The sequence below is a fragment of the Apteryx rowi genome, unplaced genomic scaffold (assembly GCF_003343035.1).
Source record: "Apteryx rowi isolate R43461 unplaced genomic scaffold, aptRow1 scaffold_13, whole genome shotgun sequence".
NCBI classification, from domain to species: domain Eukaryota; kingdom Metazoa; phylum Chordata; class Aves; order Apterygiformes; family Apterygidae; genus Apteryx; species Apteryx rowi.
In genome coordinates, this window is record NW_020447530.1 from 4,326,154 (window position 1) to 4,350,835 (window position 24,682).

Consider the following 24,682-nt stretch of genomic DNA (forward strand, 5'->3'; position numbering starts at 1 on the left):
TTTATAAAAGTACACAAAATACAGTATATTCCTTACAGTGTTGCAGACCCCTTTTTTCAGCACTGTTTTTGCTTCAGCTAGGTCCCCACCTCCTTATTGCAGACAGTGGCAGGTTCACCAAAGCACAGCCAGAGCCAGCTCATGTCCTGCAGACGGACGGACAGACGCTTCAGGCACGTGACTCTCCCGCAACTTCCACGAACAGGAGAGCAAAGCTCTGAACAGCCTCACAGGAGATGAGGTTTCCACCTAAAAGAAGGGGGCTCTAGCAAAGCCCAGTCTTGCAGCTTCACTCCCCTGTATTCACTTTCATCACCTCCCTGTTCAAACGGAGTAACTTCGTATTTCACAAATATTCCCTCTAAAAGCCCTGGGCTCCCTGCCGAACCCTGCTCTGCCACGCAAGGATGGGCGTCCACCCCGTCTCTGGTGGAGAACAAGAGGGGTGGGATATCGATGTGAACCCATCAAGAAATAGCTAAGAGAAYTGGACACAGGAAGGGGGGATTTTCCTGCAATCAGACAAAACGTAAATGTTTGGATAAYAAAGACGTAAGTGGGAAAACCCAGCAGTGTAAGCCTGAGGTTGAAGGAGAACCTTCCTGTGCTGAACATGGTCTCAGCCACTGCTCCTGCTCAGGTTGACAGGAGCCCTTCCCTCTGCAAAGACCGTCGCAGAGAGCAGGATTGTCAGGTGCTCACCAGACACTTCCTCTCAGTCTGGTGGAGTCACCATCTAGCACACAGGTGGCAGAGACAGCATTCGCTGCCTTGGGGGTGCTGTGGATGGAGCCAAGCCCCCATCCAGCCCATAGATGTCCTACCTGCATGGCAGAGCCTGCATCTCATCACCCCTTGAGACACACAGAGCTCCTGGAGGAAACATTGATGTGGGGACCTGGGTGGAGGGAGAAATGTCAGCCTGTGTGCAGGCAGGCTACCTTGGAGAATTGGTTCCTTGGAGTCATGAGAGGGTCTTATGAAGTGCGAAGAGGATATCTGTCCCCAGCAGGACTTCCTCAGCTCTAACTTCCACCCAGAAAGCAGCAGGCAGCCCCAAGCATCCTTGGGGTGCAAAAGAGTCACACGGGCTCTCTCTGTCAAGATGTGGCAGCTGCCTTCCTAGTGCCCTAAGAGTCTCTGCACCTGCTGATGAGCAGCAGCTAAATTAAAGGGCATGCATGGCACGCAGCAGAGACAAGGCTAAACCCAGTCGYGGATGAAGGTAGAATTGAACTGCTGGACAGGAAACCAGTCCTCCAGGAGATAAGAGGTGCTTTGCTCTTTCTCACTTCCACAAGATGGTTCTCCATGTTTCATAAAGGCTCATGTGTTACAGGGTGTAGAGTTGATCACGGCATTGCATATAGTCACACCATGTTATTATAAATCTCACTGCTGAAACCTTCTTCATCTCACATCAGTGACCTGTTTCCAGAAAAGGACATTTTTTTATCCAAGTTCCAACAAACCTGGTTTTTTAGGCTGCTCTTCCCAGGAGCAGGACATCCCTCCAAGGGTTTCACCAAATAGTGGATCTTCACAGGCTCAACAGATATTCAAGGCTGGTGCAAACCAGAGCAGACATCGCTGATGTCTGAAGAGACACCAAGGAGCCAGTCTTCRAGGTAACTCTTGATGTGGTTGTGGGAACACACTTGCAATGGGAGAGGAAGTAATCCAACAGGGAAGAAGAAAAAGAGGCAAAAAAGAAACTGGAAGAGGTAAGAGCAGGTCTTATTTCTGTGCTGCCCRCAAGCACACACTAGCCTTTGCAAGCCTTGGTCACCATGGTCCAGAAGGGCACAAGAACATCACTCATCTGTTCCATACAGTATTCAAGAGAAAATGACTTAGTGTATTCCTACGGGTCATCTTTAGAAGAGCAAAATGTAGCAATGATGCAGCAATATTTAGTAGAATACCTGCAAGCCACCATCAGGAGTCCATTATTTTCATCTTTCTGCAAACCTACAACAGAGAAACACTCTCTAACCTTGTTAAGCATAAAATCAGAGCCACCAAGCAGGTGCAAYAAAGGAGGACACAAACAGATCAAGGAAAGATTGCAAGGGGCAATGAGCACCACTCTCTATGTCCAGTGTGGTGCAGAAGTCACTGCCTCCCCTGCTTCATCAGGAGGCCTGTACAGCCCCTCAGTGCTCTGCCGGGAGGCTCCAAAGCTGCAGGGGAAAAAATGTTTGGGAAGGGGGTTTTTCAAAATTGCAAAGGAAAAAAAAAAGAAATGATTCTTCAGTCTGGTGAGTGCTGTAGTCTTGTAATTAAAGCCAACTAAATATGTGCTACAGCTAGAGTTAATGTGTCAGGACACAAAACAGCATCCATTCACTTACGGAGATGCTTTCAGTTCCAAGAGGTGGAACTACATCAGCAGGCCCTGATTAATCCRAAGTGGGCTGTGGCCTTGCGGTGAAGGTCACCCTGATGGCACCCAGCGAAAGATCCATTTTCCAAACCAGCAGGGCCACCCGATGCTTTCCCAGGCACTAGGGTGGGAGCCAGTTGCCGTATTCCCACTGGATCTCCACCAGAACRGACTCTGGGCCCATGACTCCTGCTCCCTCAAAAGGGGCCGGATTGCACTCATGGAGAGAACATGACAAATGAGGAAAACCACGTGGCTACTCCAGCACTTTCTGTTTTGAGAGCAACTTGCAAACAAATCAGACACAATCCCCTGGCACACGAAAGCCCCAGAGAACTAAAGACAGACTGAAACATGAATGCTCACCCTACCGCTGTTTATCCGGTGCAGCACAAGCACGTCAGCTCCAGAGGTTCTCTTTTGGCCATAGGGAACAACGGCTTCCTGCCGACAACGTGTACAAATCGACCTACTGTGGGGTGGTTTTTTTTCATTTTGCCTCCAGAGATCACGCACCTTCTGAAGTTTCTTTACACGTTGTCTCATAAGGTGCTTTCACAACAGCCGCACCGCAGATGCATTAGCCAGCAACAGCCAAGCATGATTCCAGTCACATAAATCTTCCAGCGATTACAAGGCCTCATTCAACCTCCCCGTGAGATGAAACGACCGCTGCATCGTGGCGTCAGGATGATTTTTTTCTTTCCAACAAATCAAGCCTGCAAAATGACAAGCACAACATGCTGGTCACCGACACTGCTCCCATGTAGCCATGCCCAGGGTGCTCCAAGGGTTTCAGTCCATACAGGTGACAAGAAGGTCCTCGAATGGGTTAAATGGGGAGATGAGAGGGCTGGGGTGCAGGGGGGCTCCATGCCTGGTGCTCAGACCTCAGATTTCCTCAACCATTCGCTCAGAGCCAAACGAGAACCTATGAACGTCTGGGGAAAGGCTCCTGCYGAGCTCGGCCAGGTTTGGATCGAGTGCCGCATTCAAGCTCGAATGCAAATGTTTCCCAGTGGAAATGGCCCAGCATATTTCTGGTTGCATGTCTGCTTGCTCCTTTTGCACGAGTGAGCTGCAGGAGAGGGAAAATACGGTGTGTTTTTCATGGGGAAACCGGCAGGAGGGATGGACAGACGGACCCTCCAGGGGAGCAGGACGCCCCATGGCCCTGGAGGGAACTGGGACCGCAGCTGGCATTGGACACAACATGGTTACATGGCTGAAATTCAGTAAATCACCTCATTGCCACCCATTAGACAACAGAATAAAACCCTTAAGAGGAGACCTATACCAGAAGTAAAAATAACCAGTACATCAACATACCAATTACTATGACTATTATTATTCATTACTATAATTAATCAGGGCAATTCTTAAGTGGCAGATTTTATTGCAAGACAAAGGAGGAAAAAAAGAGAAGATGAAAGAAATAAATGCTCACATTTGCTTGTGTATTAGCTAGTTTTAAAGCTTTGATCTGAGGAAAATGCCAAAAGGAGAAACTCAAATGTCTGTTTCTACCAAGGGTCTTGTCACAGCGATATCACACTTGCTGAGTTTTAAAAAAAGCCTCAAAGAATCAGGTGGGCTTGAATAAAAGCCAGAATTTCTGTCCTCTGGACAATTCTGATATTGTGCTGTCTGTTTAGATGTTTGGTTAAAATTTAAAAAAAATAAAATAACACAAAAAATGTAGAATGAGACGTTTGGAGAAATTTTTGTATGGGTGTCCACACTTTTAAATGAAAATAAGATTTTCAATGTTAAAATGAAACACWAACTTTGAGGAATTTTGAAAGACAAAACAATATTTTTTACACTTTTTTCTTTGACAAAATCCCATCTTTTTCCATAGAAAATGCTGATCATAAAAATTGCAAGGGGGTCTATTCAACTGTGATTTGGGCCCCATATGATCAAAGGTGAAGCAGTTTCCTTGTCCACAGTCCCATGGAGTTCACAGAAGCAACTGAAGCAGCATTCATAGTTACATATTTGTAGATCCTAAGCTATTTCAACCTTTTACAGCCCAACGATACCAAACTAGTCCATCTATTCCTTTTTTTCTCAAAGAGAGCATTTTAAGCATCACTTTTTCCCAAAAATAACTTTAGACACTTGTTCTTTTCTATTCGTCATTCTTTGGGGAGAGATGGGGGGATCGAGTTCATCATGAGAAGGGGAACAAACCCGGTACGTTGAGAGCACAACGCCGTCTGCGTCGCAGGGTCGTAGCCAGGTGAGCACAGCTGAGCCGCAGCCTCTTTCGCAAGCCATCTTACTGCAAACGCATTTTGACTCGCTGCAAATTCCCACTGCTGGTTGCCCCATAAGTCTGGAATGTGCAAAGGAGCCAAACTGCCGGATTTCACTGCCTGATATGTTCTTCCCTTGCCAAGCATTATAAAAATGAAGTAATGGGTACCCTGTATTCACTGTGCGAGACTCTCAGACTTTCCTCTCTCCCCATCAGCAATGGAAAGTTGTTTGAAATCGATGGGCAAATCGCTTCCTTTTGAAAGCCCTTCCTTCTCCAAACACATTACTGCGCTACTGGAAACCRTTCAATTTAGCTAAGTCATTAAGTTAAGCCATCTGAGCACACTTTTGCAGTAAGAGGAGGCTGCATGGTGGGCTGGTTTTGGAGAACGGTTGTGTATGAACCTCCCCAGGGGAAGCAGATGCTGAGGACATGCTGCTATCTGTCTAGTTTTATGGCCCACGACTCAACAGCAGGGACCATTTCTAGAAGAGACAGGCCTAATTTGGCCATCAGGGCAGCATCAAGACCAGTACTGGGCAAGAACTCCCATAACTGAAGCAAGTCCTTTTGTTTTCAGTATGAAGTTATTCAGACTGATATTAAATTATTGGCATTTTGGCGAAAAGCTGAAGCATCTTCCCAGCCAGATGTTTAAAGTATGCATGCAYGTGCTTGTGCTCACTTATCCAATGCATGAAAATATGTCCAAGATAAGATGCTCGGCAGAGTCAATATACTACAATCTAAATAGCAGCCTTAATTACCAGCTTACCTGTCCCCAAATCAAGACATTTCCAGCAATTTCTTCCATGTGTAATACAGCAATGTTCTTTGAACAAATAAACAGGAAACCCTTAGATCTGATGACGTTGCTCAAGAAAAGGACAAAAGCAAAAATTCCACTTACTGGAGCATCCTTCTCAAATTTGCTTCCCACACAACCTTTTGGGAGATCACGTTTGCATCAGTTTCTTCAATTACTGTTTCTATCACTGGGGCAATTCTTCAAGTGACCTCCCCTGGGTCCCATAGAGGAGAGCTTTGGGGGTGGGAGGAAAGGGGGTGTAATAACTCAGATCTTGATTTGTTGAGCAAATGCAAGGCAGCAAGCAGTGAGATTTCAGCATGTGGCACGCTCTAACTGGTTTTCCTGGAAAGACAGTTGCTCGTACTTTCATCCTACTCCTTCCTTCTAAATGCAATGTGATCGCATCTCTCCCCAGTCAGGGTCCTAGTACCAGGCTGCACGGCGCATAAGTCCTTAAAAGATGATATTCTCAAGTCTGAAATGGCAGGAGCAGGATTAGTGTCATGGGGACTGGCACCCCAGGCCAGAAAGGYTTTGTGTTGCTTCTTGAACATCTGGGAATGGTCAGTGTGACATTAGTCTCCTTTAGGAGGTCTCTCAGGTCAACACAGGAGAGGACTTCAGCTACTTGGTGCTTTCTACAAAATGTCATTTTCTGGCATCTTGTGACTATTTGGAATTTCCAGCTTTTTGTAATGGGAAAGTCATTTTGCTTCTTTATTTAACTTCTGTCATTTAGAGGAAAAAAAAGTAAATGCAGCCAGACAAGCATCCTACAGACGTAGAAGCCGGAAGCCAACAAATAAGAAAACAAACTCCACATATATTGTTTTCTAAAAGCTCATGTTTTTTAAACCTACCTTGTGTTTTTAAAGGCTTGATTTCAAAAGCTTCAAATTGTCCTTATTGACCACTTTTTATTTTTCACAGCATCTCAAACATTTCTTCCTTTTCCTGCATATTTGCAGGGTAGGTGGGCAACACCAGCATCATCAGATCAAATTCACACGAGGCAAATCTGAGGCCCCATCTGCTCCCATCCCAGGTGGATGGCGAAGGGGCTTGTAGKGGTGTCCCATCCCTGTCTCACTGGAGATGCTGTGTTGGAGGAGAGCACTTCCATCCCTAGCATCAGTCTGCCCCAGCTGACAAAAACCTTCACCCTGAACTCAAGGGGGGTGAAATGAYCACAGGCAAAGGAGAGAAAAATCAGTAAGCAGCTATAAACTGACTTTTGAGAGCTGCACAAGGGCTTTTGCCAGAAAGTAGTGCAGCCTGGAAGACCCTACCAGGCTCTGCTTCCAAGGCATCTGCATTTAAAGCCCCAATATCTGGAGCTTTATCAAAGCACCAAGTTCTGCTTTCTCCTTGGCCTGAGCCTTTGCTCCAGCCCAGTCCACTGGTCCTCCCACAGCGCTTACCCCACTAACAGAGATGATGGGAAAACACCCAGCAGGACACTTTTTTCCCCTTTTTTCCCCTTTTTTCCATCAGTGTTTCAACAACACTGACATTTTCGCTATAAAAAACCTCCACCTTCACAAAAATATCCCTCAGCAACTCCAAAGGCACAATGAGAACAGGTGAAAGAGGACACTTTGCATGTAAGAGCTGAGCACAGAGGAGGAAATCTCTGCTGCCCCGCTCCATGCCAAGGGGTGCACACCACAGCGGGCCAGGCTGGATGCACTGGGGAGCCTGCCGAAAGCTGAGTTTGCTCCTCATTGTGCTAACAACRGCAGCAAGACCCCCAACCCAACAATGAGAGCATGAAACGGGAGCAGAGGATGGAGAACTGCAGAACACAGCCCTAGAAGAAGAGCCAAGAGCTGGCAGGGCCACAGGGAAGAGGCACAAGCATCAGAGAGGCTGAACATCCAGCTGCCTAGGGGCAGAGGAAATTTTCCCAATCCCAACCGTGAGCAATTTAGCTCTCCCCATAGCATCAATATCCAGCTCGGCCAGGACTGCATCCCAATGAGTTATAGCAATCCTGAAAGTTCCCACTCCTTCTCCTCTCCTGCACAGTCACTCCTTGGGCACCAAAGCAGGAACATGATTGCTGCAGGATGAACTCAGGCCTGGAGCAGAGCACTTTGAAAGGGAGCTGCTCGGTCACTGGAAGGCACAAATTTGTAGCTGGAGTCTGGCCGTCAGCCCCAAAGAAGTTGCAGACCATCTGCTCCACTCCCCATCTGAAAGCTTTGTGTGTGCCATGAAGCCAAGGAAATCAGAACATAAGGTTGCAAGACCACTTGGAAAACACTTAACAGCTCATTACTGATCCTGCTTGAAAATCCCCATAAATGTACACACATACATCCCCAAACAATACATTTACCCCCAGCTAATGGCACTGAGTGGAAGCTGGACCAATCTGTGAATAAAGATTTCAGCGAACTCCCAGTCCTCCCTCATTTACAGTTTTCCTGCACAGGCTCCTTCTGACCTCTTCAAATCCCATCCCAATTACAGCCTCCCACTTACCCTTCAGTGTAAATAAATCCTGCATGGTGGGGATCACTGCTACCAGTGCAGACAAAAGCAATGATGTTGATGGAGGAAAAGCACAACCTGCAGCAGGTTCTGGAGAAGGGTGAGAAAACAAAGCACTCGTGGGCTGCCAGAGGGTGAAGTGTAGGAGCAAATGTGTCACCCATCAGGATGCTCAGAGCCTGGGCACCAGTTCAGCCCTCTGGGGAGATCCAGAGGTCTTGCAAGGAGAAGCTCCAAAGTAGCATGAAGCTTTCCACACTGAATAGATGGACAGCAGTGAAATCCCTGTGGGACACCCAGGTGCCTGAGACTTTTCCTTGCTTGGATGTAGGGGAACTTTTGCTTAGGAGACTCCTTTTTAATTCCTCTGCTAAGAGATGGGGGTTCTGAGATGCCCCCACACCACTATGTGTTGGAGGATGGAAACCCCAGGAGAACCTGCATGAGAAACAGAATTTTCTTGAGTGGAGGTGTTGAATAAAATGAAGTATTTTCAGACAGTGCCTCAGCAGATGTAAATCACTGCAGTGCTAGTGATTTCACTGGTGTTGGGCCAGTTTTACRCCAGTAAAGCATTTGACCTTTTTCCCTTGGGAAAAAAATGCCATTTTTTGAAACATGTTCAAGAGAGACCCAGATCTTGCTGGAGAGAAAGAGCTAGATCTCTGCTGGCTTCCTGTAGCATCCCTAGGCTGCTGCTGAAGATGTTAATAATTTTCTTTCTGGATTTGTGAAAGTGTAAGACCATTTTTGGACACAGGGGCAGGGTACGTGCCGTATGGATATTCCTCCCAGCACAGGGCAAAACAGAGGAAAAGAACCTGTTAAATCTGTTCAGGTTCTTTGCCCCTCCTGAATCTGACCTCTAAACACATCTTCCTCCTGTGGGTGCCTGACCCACATCCAACCTCATCAGCCCCCTGACCCAAACAGGTTGCTTCCTACCACCAATGCAGTTCAACGGCAAACCGAGCGGAGGCAGCGGTTTCCGTGCGAGTCATCGCTGCCTTTTCCGTTTCATGCCACTGGGTTCAATAACAGGTGAGGCTGGTCTTGTTTTTCAGGATGCTGGAGTCTGGGGGTGGAGGAGAGGGGTGGTGTATTTTGTTTTGGGGATTTTTTTTTTTCAGTTGTGTGCTTAATGTGGGGCTCATCTACTAATCATTAAATAATTGCCCTGTGGTTTGAAATTGTTTTTAGTGAGAATGGGCTAAATGATCTTATAATGTCCTGGAACTGTCAACATGATATATGGGGCTGTATTCAGCATAAATTATAGGCAGTTTCCATGCCACAAAAGCCGCACGAGTTCACGGATCCAGCCAAAATATTCAGCAGGAAGTTCTGCCAGGCCGCAGAGCCCATTTTGCCAAGACGTGCAGGTGTACTCTGCTGAGAGCAGCCCCACCGGGCACCCTGGCAACTCCGYGTCTCCTCCCAGCCAGGCTCGCTCGCGCTGGGTCACCTGAGGCAAAACTTTATATGGTCCCACCAGCTACGGAGGGMTTTTCAAAGCGTTTCCAGCTCCAAGATGCCATGCCCTTTCATCTGCAGGTGCTGGTGCTGCGGATGGAGCCCTTTGCAGGCACTTTTGGAGAGGTGTCCACTGCCTGCACACTGTGCTCACATGCAACCGGGGTAACTTGGCATGATATTCTGGACATCTCTGGCGCTTTTGCGGTTGTGGTGACCCAAGGCTGTCTGTTTCCTTCATGCTCTTGCACTGTTGCTCACAAGGCAGCATCTCCCTTGCCAAGTGAGYAGGTAGTTTGGAGGCAGCAAGGGACAGCGGTCATGCACTCAATATTGGACAGGGTTGTCCAGCTCATATGCACGGCCAAGTCAAGGACCCATCTGAGGCTCTGTTTGCCTTTCCCAAAACACTGCTGCAGACTGAGGAAATCACATCCACAATCCTGAACACCAGCGACTTCCCCAAGAGYTCAGGGGCTGCACATCATTGCCTGTGTGAGCCCACTCTGCTCCTCCCAGACATGAGGACCCACCCCAAAGGACATACAGAGTGGTAATGGGTGACCACGGGCAGGTGATGCTGCCCCATTGCGCTGCTTCTCGACACAAACATCTACTTCAAACCAGCCTGGAGAAACAGTGACCAAACACTTCACCATTTTGGGTGCATAAGGAGGGTTCGGTTCTCCTCCCGCCCCAGCCAGTGGGCACATGGTACGGCCCGACTGAGCACTACAGCCAGTGGATCAGCCTCCCTGGGGCCCAGGGCAGCTGGCAGCTCTGTGGGATGCCATCTCCTGCTCCACAGACACCCCAAGACAGTACAAGAGTGAGAATACAGCCCAGGGAGGACCAAAGAAATGCTCAGGATGGGTTAAGGGAGGTCCGTTTGGCAGTCACACTTCTGGAGAAGGCTTTTCCTCCACCATTTGCTATTGATTTTAGTCCCACAAGTTGAGTTCCCTTTCCCATCACAGCCCGGTCCCAGTTTGCTAGCACCTTCCCCCAGCAGTGGGCTCAGACCCAGCCAACTCATCACATCTSTCACTCAGCTCGGAGCTCCCTAAACCCCCTCAGCTCTGCACTGGCCACCTTGTTGGGCTCTGTGCCCTGCTGCACACACATGCACCACTCCTCCAAGTCCCCCTTCAGACCAAATCTCTCCGCTGCTCCATCACCTTCCTCTTCTGAGCATACTGCAGGGATGGTGGACTCCAAAGCTGGACTGAAGCCCCATGATTTGGAAAAGGATCTCACCATGAGTGCCCAGTAGATGTGGAAAGCGGTCCTGCAACCACTGAGCCCCAGAGGTCACAGGGGCACAATGGAGTCCCACCAGCCTTTCATGGCCAACTTGTCCACCGAGTGGTGGTTCCTCCAGGTGGGCATGGAGGATTTAGGAGCGTTTTGTGGGTGATTTCTGCACTGGTTTGTCTGAYTGTGCTTTTTCCAAGGGGCAAAGGGAAGACTGCCATGTCATCACACATGAACAAGGCCAGGAAATACTTATTCCATCCCTGCTCCTGGTTTTGCTGAGTCTGAGCGGAGTTGCTCAGAACAAGATAAGAAACCATCAGCAACGGATGTGTGCACAAGGCCTCGGGCTCCGTGCAAAACATCCTGTTGGCCTCTCTGTTGTGTAGTAATAGGGCACAAACACACAGCGTGTCAGAGCGGATGTCGAGCGAACGCCATCCCATTTCTGCAGCTGCCGCATCAGAGACCTCTTTTAGGGTGTAAAACTCTTYGTCCTACAATCTCTTTTGGTCCCCATAGCCTTAATCGCTGGACAGGCTCAGCTTGGTAGCTAGGGTCTTTTGGAAAAATTAACTCTGAAATAGAGACAACTCTCCTACTGCGGCACCAGGGCTGAGAGATCAGGGAGGGGAGGAACCGATCCTGAAGGCACGGGGACGCAGTAGGCTCTTGCAGATGTCCCATTTTGCTCCACAGATGACACTTTCCTACAGAAAACACCTACTGGCCCTTCGCTTCAGCACTGCGACTCCTCAGGAGCCGTTTCCATTTACTCTCCCGGCCTCTGGATCAGGCCCAAACCAATCACATCTGCGCCCAAAATGAATACGTCCGCTTGTGTTTCATTTACTTTTATGGGAGCGTTAACACGTTTCAGTCACATAAAACCTTCACCTTCAAAAGAGGAAGGGGAAAGGCGGAAAGAAAAGCCTGCCCCATAAAGTACGCAGCTTAGCCCCAATTACACAGCGAGCGACGCCGACCGGAGAGGAGCGGAGCCGGCGCAGGAGGGTTTCGTCGCGTGGGGCTTCGAAACGCCGGGAGCGAGCAGGGGACGCTGAGCAGCGCAGCGAAGGGGTGACGCGGGAGCGACGCCAGAGCCATCGCGCCCGGCTGGGCCGTCCGGGGACGCTGCCGCCGCAGCCGCAAACGTCACCGCCAGCCTGCAGCTGCACGCAGGCGTCACGGATTCGTCTGCGGGGTCTGTCTTTGGTGGTTTGGGTTTTGGGGGGGTTTTTTGTTTTTTTGTTTTTGTTTTTGTTTTGTTTTTTTTGCAGAAGATGCTCCTAACCAGAACCAGATTCGATTCCCAAACGGCCCCAAACTCCTTTAAAGCTTACAAATCTTCTACACCTGTGTTTGCTCATTCCTGCTGCTCGGCTCTGCGCTGGGAAGGACGATGTTTATTCCGCTCCTCCACAGTTATTTACAGTGGGGTTTTCGGATGGAGATGGAGCGCATATTTGTCTAATGGCGACAGGGCAGTGAATTTAATTCTCCTCATTAACAGTCATCAGCTTAACGGGAAGCCATAAAAGATTTTTTTTAAATAGCGGGTGCTCAAGAGAGGTTATTTATCACCGCACCATTACTGTCAGCACAATTAGCGCATTCCTGGCCTGCGAGCGGGGAAACTGAGGCAGGAGGCCACTTACTGACATGCCCGGGACCACACAGACAGAAGCGGGAACAAAACGCAGCCCTCCTGGCTCCCGCCCGCCGGCCCCGCTGCCCCGAGGCGACACGAGCCGTGTTATTATTATAAGCCATTACTCAACCCACAGCGAGGACGACTTGTGAAGTGTGCCRTATGACGCTGGCTATTGCCGGTACCCAAGGGAGTCACTGCAGGGCCCCCTCACCCCCTTCCTCCCTCCGTCGGCCACCTCCAAGCCTCTCTGCCTGGTTGGGGCCAGCAACAACAGCCCTGTCCCGTGTCCCCTTGTTTCTGGAAGAGGCGTTTCTACCACCGTTCTGCTCATCAGAACTGCTTTTGCAAGAGCGTCGCTGCTCCTCTCCTGCATCGACAGCAGGAGCAAAGCTGCTCTTCTTTCGACCACAGCTGGTGGCAGCTGTGCTGGCATCTGAGGATGAAAGTCCTCCCCTAGCGCGTCTGGGTGCTTGCAAGGCGTTCACCTGAGATCTGCCCTCGGAAGCTGCAGGAACCGCCSGCCCGGCGTAAGACAGCCTGATCTCTGCTGTCCTGATGGCCACGTTGCACTATGCCATTGGTAAACAAGTGTCACCTTCAAACAAGGACAAATTTTGCCCACACTAGTCCCATTGAAATGGCCCATCTGGGATCTCGCTCCTCTGAGAGCCAGAAATCTTCTCCTAATTTGCCAAATGTCCCAAATTAGACACAAGCAACCCTTCCCTCTCCATGGGATTTACCCTGAGTCACACACACATTCCCTTTCAGCCTTCAATTTGCCTGGCAAAGCAAGACAAGGCTCTTCTCAAAGATCACTTGATCCTCCCAGTGGCCCAGGAAGGTCGGAACCAACCCATCATGAATGCAGTAATCAGAAACCTACACAATGGTTTAGCTCTGCCCTTAACGTTTCTAGGGAAAGTCGTTGCTTTGTCTGACCCTGGTTCTGTCACTTGGGCTGTCTGAGTTGTTTTGTGATCAGCCCATACTCCAGGTCTCTGTTTTCTGCCATGTCCAGGAGATGAGCTTCTCAGCTCACCAAACAACCCTTCTCACTATGCTTTGTTGCTTGTGCCATCAAATTTTGCTCCCAGATTGCATCCTGTCACCAAGGCATATGTTGGTCCATCTTGACTGATAACATTAGTTAATTAACTTAAAAATATTATCTTTGCAAATGATCCTTGGGGACTGCCTTTTACTGGGAAACTGTCCAACAGTATCCCCTGTCTTTCAAGGAACACTGCAGTGATTATTTTTAATATCTTTAAATAGCAAAAGAAAAAGTGACTACTTAATCTGTGTATCTTAAATCTCTCAAAATGATATCAAGACATACCTGTTACTGCTCCCCCAACTCCAGAAGCAAAAAGATTGGCATGTTTCATGGGATGTCTTGCTCAGCCTCTCTTCCAGACCAGTTTGTGACCCAAATGCCCTTGGATAAGGGTTTCAGTGATGAAGACCATGAGCACCATGCTGTGCTGGAATTGAGATATTTTACTGAGATGCCCAAGCAGAGACCAACCGCCGTCTCACCACCACAGACAAATGGAGCTCAGGTTGGCTCTTGGGTCTGTGGGATGCGGAGCAGGAATAAGGGCAGACAGAGCAGAAGCAGCACTCAGGGCTTGGGTCTTCTAGGAACATCTCAGCCTGAGGATGCTGAGACAAGCACGGCCTGGAGGACACAGTATCTCCAAGGCCTTATATCCCAGCAGGAAATTCCCTTCTGTGGCCAACCCATCAACACTGGACCCCTCCATAGCAGATCCAGTGCACAGTCCCCCACCAGCCCCCAGCCACATGAGCAGTCAGTGCAGCATCGATGGGTCCATGGGGTCTCCACCAGCCTCACACCCAACTCACAGCTTCAGCCATTCACTCCCCCACACTCCTCCAGAGAGATCTTGCCCAGCCGGAGGAACACTTCGCCTCTGCTCACCCCTTATCCCACTGTGAAAGCTGCAGACTCCGTTCATGTCTCCCTCAGGCAGAAAGCAGCAGGTCTGCCAGCGCGGTTGAGTTCAAAGCTGCGGCAGGTGATAGCGGTGCAGCTGGCAGGGTGCCGTACGGCGTCTTCGCCCTGTAGCGTAGGACCCAAGAGCTGCAAGGTGCAAGGCAAAGGGCCGAGCTGCAGCTCTGTCCCCCTTGTCTGCCGGCAGCAAGCGCTCACTGCAGATTTCCACGCCACACGGGCGTTAAGCAGGTAAGCAGCATATTTTAAGTACGTACAGCACTGCACCCATGTCCCCTCCACGTGCTCAAGACTGAAAGAGGGTTTAGGAGGAGACAGACTCCAAAACACAGGAAAAAAAGCATATGAATGGCTCCTCACTGAGATCACCAGTCCTTCTTCCACTGAGATAACGGCTTAGCGAGGCATTTGAGCGGAGTGTTTGCTTCCACTGATTTAGCGCACTGGTAGAAGTTATGCACCCAGTGTCTCCCCTGGGTGGGAACGGGTCCTCAGCCCGGGGAGCGCTGGAGAGCAGGAGCAGCCCCTCTGCGAGCCCACACGTATGTGCCCGGGCTGTCCAGCACTCAGCCGCCTTCGCACAGGCCTCCCCCAGAGAGGTGTATAATCAATTTAGCATGTCTTAGCTAATCTTGGCATGGAGGGTTTTACTTATTTTGGTATTAAATAGCAGGTGTGCGTTACAGTGCAGACAAAATGAACAAAGCCAATAAAAGCAATGCAAAATGCCTACCGTCTTCCATATAATCTAATATGTAAAACAGTGCAGCCTGTTTCAAGCAATTACTTCATAACATCTGATCTCACGTTACTGGAGGGAGAGGTGAGGGACAGGTGGATTATTTGGAAAAGCACTTGCTTTTTGCCTGTGGGACTCGGACTGAGCTGAGCCTTCAGTTTTCAGTGACAAGAAGTCTGTGGTCTCCATTCAACCGTGAGGCGTAATTCATGTTACCGAATGCATTCACGAGGTGTGAGATTATCTAATCAGGAAAGGCCAGAGCTAAAACATGCAGGAGCTCAGAAGGGCTTTAAATCCCTGCCAYAAAACCAACACAAAGGGAATTATCTGAGGCAGGTGCAGAAAGTCCTGCTCCAGCCAGAACCCACCCCACACCGTCACCTCCACGTGCGACTGGTATGGACATTGACCCTGGCTGGAGAAAGGAGTCTTTACAGATGCATTTTTGCAATTGCTGCTTTCCTCAGCAGGCCAGCTAACTTGCTAAGGAGTCTTAACAGCATCCTCCATCCTCCACCTCTGTTGCCTGAACCCTGCTAAGCTCCTGGGAATGGCACAGCTAGAAATGACACCAAGAAGGGTGAACACCAGCAAGGAACAGCTTCCACAAAAGGAAAGATAGTTGAAGTTCTCTTCAGCCTGGCAAGAGCACAGAAGAGAAAGAATGTGATAGATGTGGGGGAGCAATGGAGATGTGGTCCCTGGTGTGGAGAAGGAGAGTAGGAAGCAGCTGTTCACCGTGTCCAAAAATACAAGAGTTGCTGGGCAGGTGATTAGGTGATAGCTTCAAAACAAATAAAAGGAAATAGTTAAAAAGGAATATATATAGTTAAGCTGTGGAACTCACTGGCACAGGACATTGCTGATGTGAAAAATTTTATAAGGTTTATAAAGTAATTCAAGAAATTTATGGAAGTAAAATTCATGTTGGCCTATTAAATACAACGACACTAATTCTGGCTCAGGAAGCCCTGATCTGCAGATAGCTGGAGGCTGGTGGAATACTCTGAAAAACRTCATTAAATGCTTGCCCTGCTCCTACATTCTCCCTGCAGCACCCTTGGAGACAGGATACAGCACTAGGAGGACCTTTGGAGAAAATTAGTACAAACATTTTTATGAATGTAGAATAGCATCSACATTTTGCCAATCCATACTATGCCAAAACAGAGAGCCAGCTCCTCCTCTGGGTACTGTGGTCTCCCTGGACTTGCACACTGTCAGCATCTGTGACCTCCAGGAAAAGGGGGAATCAGACCAAGAATGATAAGGAAAGTCTGCATTCATAAACATGTCGTGTGCCAGCACCTGAATGAAAGGAAACYTGGAAGAAATGCTGAAGATGTAAGTACAGTCAGACTGCTAAAGAGTACCAAAGGCAGGTGGATCACGTTTGAATGGGTCCAGGTCTGTCCGTAGCATAAGAAGAGATCAGAAACATAGGTGTGGATGTGAACAAACCTCTCCTCGCCTCTCTGACATTACCGGAGAGCCAGCACATCATGGCCACTTTCTAGAGTGAAACCCCACTGGTGATGGCCTTTGGCTGCTCAAAGCTTCCAGGCAGTCCTTGTGATTTCCCCTCCAAGCACATGTCCAGGGCTGGGGGACGATGCCTCTGTCAGATGTGTGCCAGGGTCTCGCCCCTCAACTCTGCTCATACCGCTCAGGCACTGGTATCAGAGCAGCAGCTCCCCAAAGTGTCCAATGGTCCTGGGAGGCCACAAGAAGGGTCTTCAGGATCAGTGGAACCATGACCTCCTCAAAGCTCTTGTTGTGTAAAACACGGCATCAAGGCATGGGCATGATGCCGTGCATGAAAAACGCTAAGTGCTGACAACACGCAGAACATCACGGGACTCCAAGTCAGGTCAAATTTTGGAAAGACCTTGCAGAACCCAAGTCCCAGAACATTCATTCATCTGCTGGGTGGAATGAACAACTCGTTCCAAAAGTGGCTCATCCAACAGAGCCAGAATTTGCAGTGGCTTTGTGCCTCCTTCGGCTCTGCTAAGGCACAAGCTCTGACTGAAAGTTTTCCCCTTCACAACTCGTCTAGGTGGATCTTCTGGTGTCAAATAAGAAGCAGGTCTGAGGTGTCTTTCTGCCAACAGAGTTTTTACCTTATTTGTACAGGTAGAGATTTGTCCTCTACCTGGCTGCATATTTTCAACACACTTTTCAAACAGCTTCATGTCTTTGTGACTGCAAAGCCTCAGTCACTTTCAGATAAAACCAGTCAGCTAGGTCTGAAAGTAAGGGAGAGGGAAAGCAGAACGCAGAGACAGACACACTGAGTCATCACACAAGTCTCATACCGTTAAGAAGCTAGGTAAAAATAATATATTAGAAATCCTATTTAACCCTTCCAAACTAGAACATGGGTTCCATAAAGGGAAGRAAATACCCACTTTCTGGATCGTTTCTGATACTCCCTGCCATTATCCTGCCTGCCCAGAGAATGACATGGGCACTGTAACCTCCTCCGTCTTTATATTACACAGGAATCCACCACCATTTTGAGGTTAAGTGATGGATCTTCAGAAGGACAGACCCCAAGAACAAAGGACAGTTTTGTGGTTAAGTCACAGGACAGGGACTTAGGTGGATGGATAGCACTTCTGGCTCTGCCAGCTCTCCATATGTGACTGCGGCCAAGTCCCTGCACCTGTGCCCAAGATCCTCATCCATAGGAAGGCAACAATATCTCCTCGTACCTTCCTAGGTCTTGCTATTCCAGCCAGGGTTATGTTTTATTGCCTAGCACAGTGGGGGACCCTCAGGCCTRCTGTCATGCAATGAAACCCCAGAACAGAGAGAAGAAAGCACCTCTCAATGCCAAGATTCAACAGTTTTTCAAGCCATTGCAGCTAGGCTGTGCTAATCTTTATTGTAGCAGGAGAGACATTTGCCAGAGGTGTCCTAGCGCTGCCGTCAACACAAGGGCCTCCGTCTTCCTTTGCTGGCTCTGTAGCAAAGCCTCTGTGTTCCTCCCAGAATAGCAGCGTGCAAACCTCGGTGCTTCTCTTCCAAACCAATTTGCATTTTTAGAAACTAATTTGCAAAGCCTTGGACCCTGTGGCTACAAGCAAAGCCTGGCTGTCTGAGTAGCACTCCTCAATTACTGCATCTTCAGGACAGCAGCTTCTCTCAAAATGATGCTGTGAGCTTCGACTTGGGAGTGAATTTTTGCCTGCAAGAAAAAAATCCTGCCAGAAGATTCCCAGGATCCTACAAGCCACGAAAATGTGATCTGAGGAGGTGTCAGGGGTGGGATCAGGGCACCATGGGTCTCCTGGGGGAGCTGCTGACACAGAGCAGAGCCTGGGAGCCTGGGGTAAACACCTCTCACCAAAATCCACTGGTTGGACGTTTCATCCCATCTCCCCAGCTCCAGGAGAGGCTGAGTGGGGTGTCCTCAGGACKCCTTCCCTCGGGCCCTCGCCGGATCTTCAGGGCAATGTCACCATACAATGTCCCGCAGACCTCACAGGTGACCTGTTAGCAACTCAGCTGGAACCACCAAGGGTTACTAAACCCTGCTGGGCATRTTCTCCTTGCTTCCTATATCCGTAAGCCACACAGACTGCTGTGATGAAGATTGGCATTGCAACAGCACTTTTTAGATACCGTAAGTCACAGCTTTCCAGCGGTGGGCACAGAGATGAAGTAGCATCATGGTGAGCCATGGAGCAGCTGCGGTCAGGCTGTCTCGTCTTCACGTGCAGCATGGGGCACCCCARCCACCAGGAGCACCCCAAAACGGTCACGAAGCGGCAGCACACCTTCAACACGCTCCCCTTCCTTTCACAGTCCAGACTGAACCAGCCAAGCCGGGGATTAAATTGATATGCCTTATCTCAAACCATCACGCTCTCCTCATCTCAGATTTAAGCGCACTAGAGGTCCGGGAATTTCTGTGCCAGCCACCACAAACAAAGCATTCACTCACTCTGAAATAAGTAACATTTGCAAATAATACGTTCCATAGTCGGAGGAATTATTGCACTTTAAACAGATATATTTGTCATACTTTTAAACAAAGTTAAACACGGCTATCTGACACTAAACTAACACTCCAGCTCTTCTCTGCCGCGCAAGCAAGGTAGTTTCTGACACAGATAAGCCAGTAGGAAACGGAATCAGCACGTCTACGACAAGTAGCGCTCCAAGAGACGGTCCTGGTCACCACACTGATTTCAGAGCACACCATTAAACCACACGAGTGCTGCAACAAACGCACAAAACGATAGCCAAAAACACGTCATTGAAGCCACAGGTCTTTTTGCACCAGAGCTTAACCCACGGCTTTCCGAAGCAACTCCTCTCCCCTCAGCCAGGCAGCCTCCTTGGGCAGTGAAGAGCATCAGCAAAACCCAGACCAAACTGAAGCGATGGGGAAAAAAACACCACTGGTCATCAGCGGTCTCGGACGGAAACTGAAAAGGGACCTGATCCTGCTGTGGTTTCCCTGACAGTTTTGCCTTATTTTCCTCTTTTTACAGATATCGAGAATTTTCCAAATACCTTTTGTCATCCATGGCACCGGGAAGCCATGCAGCAGCCCACCAGCCGCGCGGGACCGCGGGAGACACACGTACAGCAAGGGCAATCCACGGCCCCCGCAGCTCCGGTTGTGTTAAATACTAAGGTTTAGATGTGCTCCGCAGAAAAAACTGCCTAATGCATCCACAAATATTTCATATGATACATCACTCTTACTGTCAGACGGTTTATATCCATAGTTTAGACTCTTATAAAATTTACAGATTTGAAAGGTTATGATTTAAAAACAAACAGCAACAGTTGGGGGGTTTTTTTTCTACAGTTTCTGGGTAGAACAGCCTGTTGTAGGATCTCACCACCCCGCAGCCATAGTCCAGTGCTGGGGCAGGAAAAAACAAAGCAAAGAAAAGCTTCCCAAGGGCCACGGACGCGTCACGAAAACATCTCCCCTCGCTGCTCCTCGCGGCACCTACGGAAAAGCAGGTGCCTCTGCCTCCGTAGGGCTAAAAACRAGAAAACGATGCAAATTTCATCATTTAAATGCAACACGAAGCTTCAACACCAGAACAAACAGATCCATAAAGCAGCGGGAACGTAGCAAAGCGGCTGGAGACTTTTCCTTGCGCTGTTGCAATGAGAATGACCTAAATCCAAGAGCCGTTAGCGCACACGCTGCTTAGCTTTGTAGCACCGTCCTGGCCTTCAGCCTTCGGGATAACCCGGGATACACCGAAGGGCAGGCAAACAGACCTAGGAGAAGCCTCTTTATTTAATTCAACTTTTTCTTTTTTTTTTTTAAAGGCACAGTGGGTTTGGGTTTTTTATTTTTCCCCTGCTTTTTTAAGTTACCCACCTTCCCGTGACCACGCTGCAGGGCCCGAGAGGGTCCGGGCTGCTGCAGCCGGCCCCGAGCTCCCTGCGCCGCTCTCCCGGGCAGCCCTGCAGCCGGGGTTATCGGCGGCGGGGCAGATCGGCGGCGATGTGTGTAATTGCCCTGTCAGGCAGCTGAAAGGCGCTCGCCTTTAGCTGATGCCACTTCAAAATGAAATTCTTTCTTTGGCATGGCTATGTCTGATATGCAGGCATCAAAGGGGAGGCAGCAGGTCGCCGCTGCCCCGGGCCACGCATTTCCCTTCCAAAGGCAGGAATGAGAGCGGCCGCTCGGCTCGGGGCCGAGGGGGAGCCCGGAGACAGAGCGGCAATAACCCGAACCCCCCGCCCGCGCCCCGCGTCCCGCCAGCGCCAGGGACGCCGGCTGCGACGGGTTGGGGAGGCGCAACACCCGCGGAGGGGGACGCGGCGGCCTGCTCGCCTGCCGCTCGCCGGGACGGAGGGGTGGAAAAGCCCCTCCGGCGCAGCCGAGTCCGGTGGTTGGGTTTGTTGTTGTTGTTGTTGTTGTTTCTGAGAGAAACGTGGGGCCGCGCTCACCTTCCCCCCGCCGTTCCCATCTCCTCTCTCCACCTGCACTCTACAGGGAGCCGAGGCTTTTGGCAACCTTTCCACTCGGATTTTTATGGGTTTCAACTAAACTGCCCCTTTCGGAGGGTTGGAGAGCTTCACTCGTTCAAAAACGACAAAAAAACCCAAAACAAAACAAAAAAAMCGCATCGCCTCTGCCTCCCCCGGGCTGCCCTCCCTTCCCACTCGGGGGATACGAGCCCCGCGCGCACACGCACGCCCCGCCGTGCCGTGCCGCACAGCCCGCGGCCCCGGCTCCCGCTTCTCCAAGCCAAACACGGTCAGGCCAAGGCACCGGAGCCAAGGAGGGCAGGCTCGAGACGCCGACAGCCATACCTGCTTAGCTCCGCTCGCCTTCCTGCTCGGAAGCAATTTGGAAAGGACACAGCACAGGTAGCTATTAGCCAACACATATTTAACTGCTGCAGATATCTTTTTTTTTTTTTTTTTTTTTTTTTTTTTTTTTGTTTGTTTTGGTCTGTTTGAACAACCACCCGATCACGGGGGATTAGACACAAAATACGAAAGAGGGGAGAGAGGGGGGGAGGTGAGTGTGGGGGGAGGGGAGGGGGTGGGGGGGGGGGGAAACGTTAATAGTTTTAAAACCTGGGGAATCCTGAAGATGGACGAAGGGTATAAAACCCAGTGGGTTTAGCATAAAGCCCTCAGGTAAAATCTTCACCTTCTTTTCAAATGCATTTTTGGTRGGTTGCTTTGCAAACGCTTGGGCTGGGTTAGCAAGGTCGGCTCTATTCCCATCGGCCGGGAGAAGCAGCTCTTAAATCTCCGTCTCCCACGTGGCACAGCCCCAGCACACGGGGATCCGCGGCACCTCGGCGAGAAATAGAAAGACTAAAATTTGCGAAGTCTTTTAGGGGGGGAAAAGGGGGGAGGGAAAGCGGAGGCGGGGGAAGAAGATGAGAAGGAGAGGGACGTATTCCCAGCTGCGCTCCTGGCCAACACAGCCTCGGCAGCACCCTGAGAGGTGAGACACAAAATGCGTTTACCTTTAAAATAATGACTCATTTTATTTTTTTCTTTTAATATGTAGTTATAAATATATTTTGTCAAAATATATGATCATTATTGTCAAAAACATTTGCACATAAAGTCATAAATAAGGTCAAGGTGAACGTTTAGTTTAGAGAAGAGTCCAGCTATAGCAAGCAGTTCGGGGGGTGGGACGGGAGGGAGAGAGAAGGGGGAGGAGAGGGCGGCGGGGAAGGGGGTCAGCGGCACCCGCACCCCTCCACCACCATCTCCTGGTAGTTTTTCAGGACCACCTTGTCATACTCATCCAGGTAGAGCATGGAGATGGCGCTCAGCTCCGTGGGCACGCAGCACGCCTTGGGGATGCTGGAGTTCACGGAGTTCACCAGCGTCTGCACGATGGCGTGGTTGGTGGAGTTGAGGTGGTCGGCCAGAGGGAAGGGGCAGTCCCCGTGGCAGTAAAACGCCTGGTACCCCGGGGGCGCCACGATCCAGTCGTTCCAGCCCACGTCGCTGAAATCCACATAGAGGGCATGGCGGCGGCAGTTTTTTTTGTTCTTGCGGGAACGCTGGTGCTTGGGGCTCCGGCGGGCTCTGCGGGTCAGCGCGTGGCCTCGCCCGTCGTGCCCAAAAGTGACCAGGAGCGGCCTGAGCTGAGCCCAGTCCCCGCGCCCTTGAGGTAAAGATCGGCTAATCCTGACGTGTTTGCCCTGATGAGTCTGTGCGTGGTGGAGGTGGGTCACCTCGATCACCAGCCCGTGGTTCGGCTGCTTGTCCTTGGTCCACCGGATCACGGCCGGGCTCACATCAAAGGTCTCCCAGCGCGTCACGTTGTGGTGCACCAGACGCGTGTCCAACAGGCGCGTAATGGCCTGAGCGCGCTCCGACAGCGGCTTCATCACTTCGTAAATGTTTATCCGGTGGAAGCCCCTCTCCCACGCTGCGCTCGGCTCCTCCACCTGCTCCCGGTACAGCCGCAGCTCCGCCGAGGAGATCACCTCGTTTTCCGGCACGCTGCTGAGGTTGAAGACGAAGCGGATCCGGGGCGCCTCGCTGGGGCCCGGCACCGTCTCCAGGTGCTCTGGAGCGGAGCGGAGCAGCAGGGGGAGGGAAAGCGGTACAAAAAGAAAGAGCGCGTCAACCTCGGGGGCACCCAGCCGCGAGCCCCGGCACGGCCGCAACACGCACACCTGCCCGGCAGCCGCGAGCACCGCTCCGACGCATCCCTCCCGGACGGACCCCGTGCGGCCCCTGCCCCGGCGCCGCTGGCTCAGCCGCCGCGCGCGGGGACCCGGACGGGGTCGCCCCTGCCCGCCTCTCTTTCCGTTTCGGGCGGGCTTTTCCCCCCTTCGGCTCCCCCCCGCCCCAGAAGCATCTCCCCGGCGAGGTGCGGCGCCAGGGAGCACAGAGGTGCCTTGTTACCCGGCGCGGGGGGCAGAGGGAGAAAGAGAAGCAAATTCCAACGCAGTAATGATGCGGCTGGATTAATAATTCAGATTTACTTTGGAAAAGAAACATCCGCTAGGAAACATTTGGATCAGATTACAAGGGCCTATTGAATAAACCTTATAAACACACAGCTGTAAGTATTAAATTCGAGTAGTTTTTTTTTTTTTTTAAAGAGCAAAACCAGGCAGCAATCGCTTTGATAGTTCAAAAGAAACACACCAGGGGCGAGATCCCGCCCTCAACTTTACTCCCGCATCCGATCCAGAGCCATTAAATCCCCACGAGCCCAGGGAGYGACCCCGTGGCAGAGGGACCGAAGGAAACTTGCTGGTGTCAACAGAAGYGAAATGCGCCTCAAAATATGGTCAAGCTCGGGTTAAGCACAGGATGCTGGAAAAAAAATAGAGCGCAGCACGCCTGTCACCCACACAGGGCAGGCTTGGGGGGGGGGGGCAGTTTTCCTCCCATAAATTTAGGGCTGGGCATGTCCCGCTTCTAATGCGATCGCGAGCCTCCAAACACACCAAAATCCCCATCGCTACCAGGGCTGGGAATTTACCTCCTCCCATCACTGACCTTCATGGTGGAAGCTCCTCACAGTGTTTGCCCGGCTGGTCGATCGCTCCGGGTACTGCAGGCTAATTTCCTGGAGGCTTTCCTCCTCTTCTCCGGACTGGAGCCGATAGAGATCCAGCATGTAACCAGGAATGACGGCTGACTTGCTGGGCTGAGGCCGCCTTCGCAGCCCGAACATCTGGAGCAGAGTTGTTTCGAAACCCCGCAAGAGTTCATGGCTTTGGGCAGAGCGGCGTCCAGATCCGGCTTGTCCCTGAAGCTCTGCGACTTTCTTCCTGCCGGTCTCGGGTATCAGGCTAGCATGGTTAGTACCTCCTAGCAGGACTTGGCATAGTAGGATGACCATCAGCATTCGGTTACCAGGAATCATGGTGTCTCTGGGGTGTAAAAAACGCAACAACAAACAACAAGGAAAGTCAGGATGAAAAGCAACCCCCCTCCTCCTCCTCCTCCTCCTCCTCCTCTTCCGAGGAAATTTAAAAATAATAACAATAAGTGGCAAAACGAATTCAGAAGAAGCCCCCGAGCGGCGGCGGGCGCGTCCCGAGGGCAGGGATCAGCCGCTCGCCCCGGGCTGCGAGCAGCCCCCGCGGCCAGGCGGGTCGCCGCCGCATCGCGGCCCCGCTCGGCCCCGCCGGAC

General features: G+C 50.6%; 1 protein-coding gene across 1 annotated transcript; it reads right to left on the bottom strand.

Annotated features, from left to right (window-relative positions):
* Positions 1–22,063: 22,063 nt before the first annotated feature.
* BMP4 (bone morphogenetic protein 4) lies at positions 22,064–24,417 on the bottom strand. The gene is made up of 2 exons (XM_026056188.1): positions 24,043–24,417; positions 22,064–23,098 (listed from the first exon to the last, which is right to left on the bottom strand). Exons 1-2 carry the CDS (start codon positions 24,410–24,412, stop codon positions 22,257–22,259), a joined length of 1,212 nt encoding a protein of 403 aa, XP_025911973.1. The 5' UTR covers positions 24,413–24,417; the 3' UTR covers positions 22,064–22,256.
* Between the last annotated feature and the right edge of the window lie 265 nt (positions 24,418–24,682).

What these genes read in the sequence shown, in the direction of transcription:
- BMP4 (XM_026056188.1), bottom strand. Translation starts at nt 24,412, where the DNA reads ATGATTCCTGGTAACCGAATGCTGATGGTCATCCTACTATGCCAAGTC. An exon ending in GAGGAGCTTCCACCATGAAG is followed by an intron (nt 23,099 to 24,042) that starts GTCAGTGATGGG and finishes GCTCCGCTCCAG; the next exon opens with AGCACCTGGAGACGGTGCCG.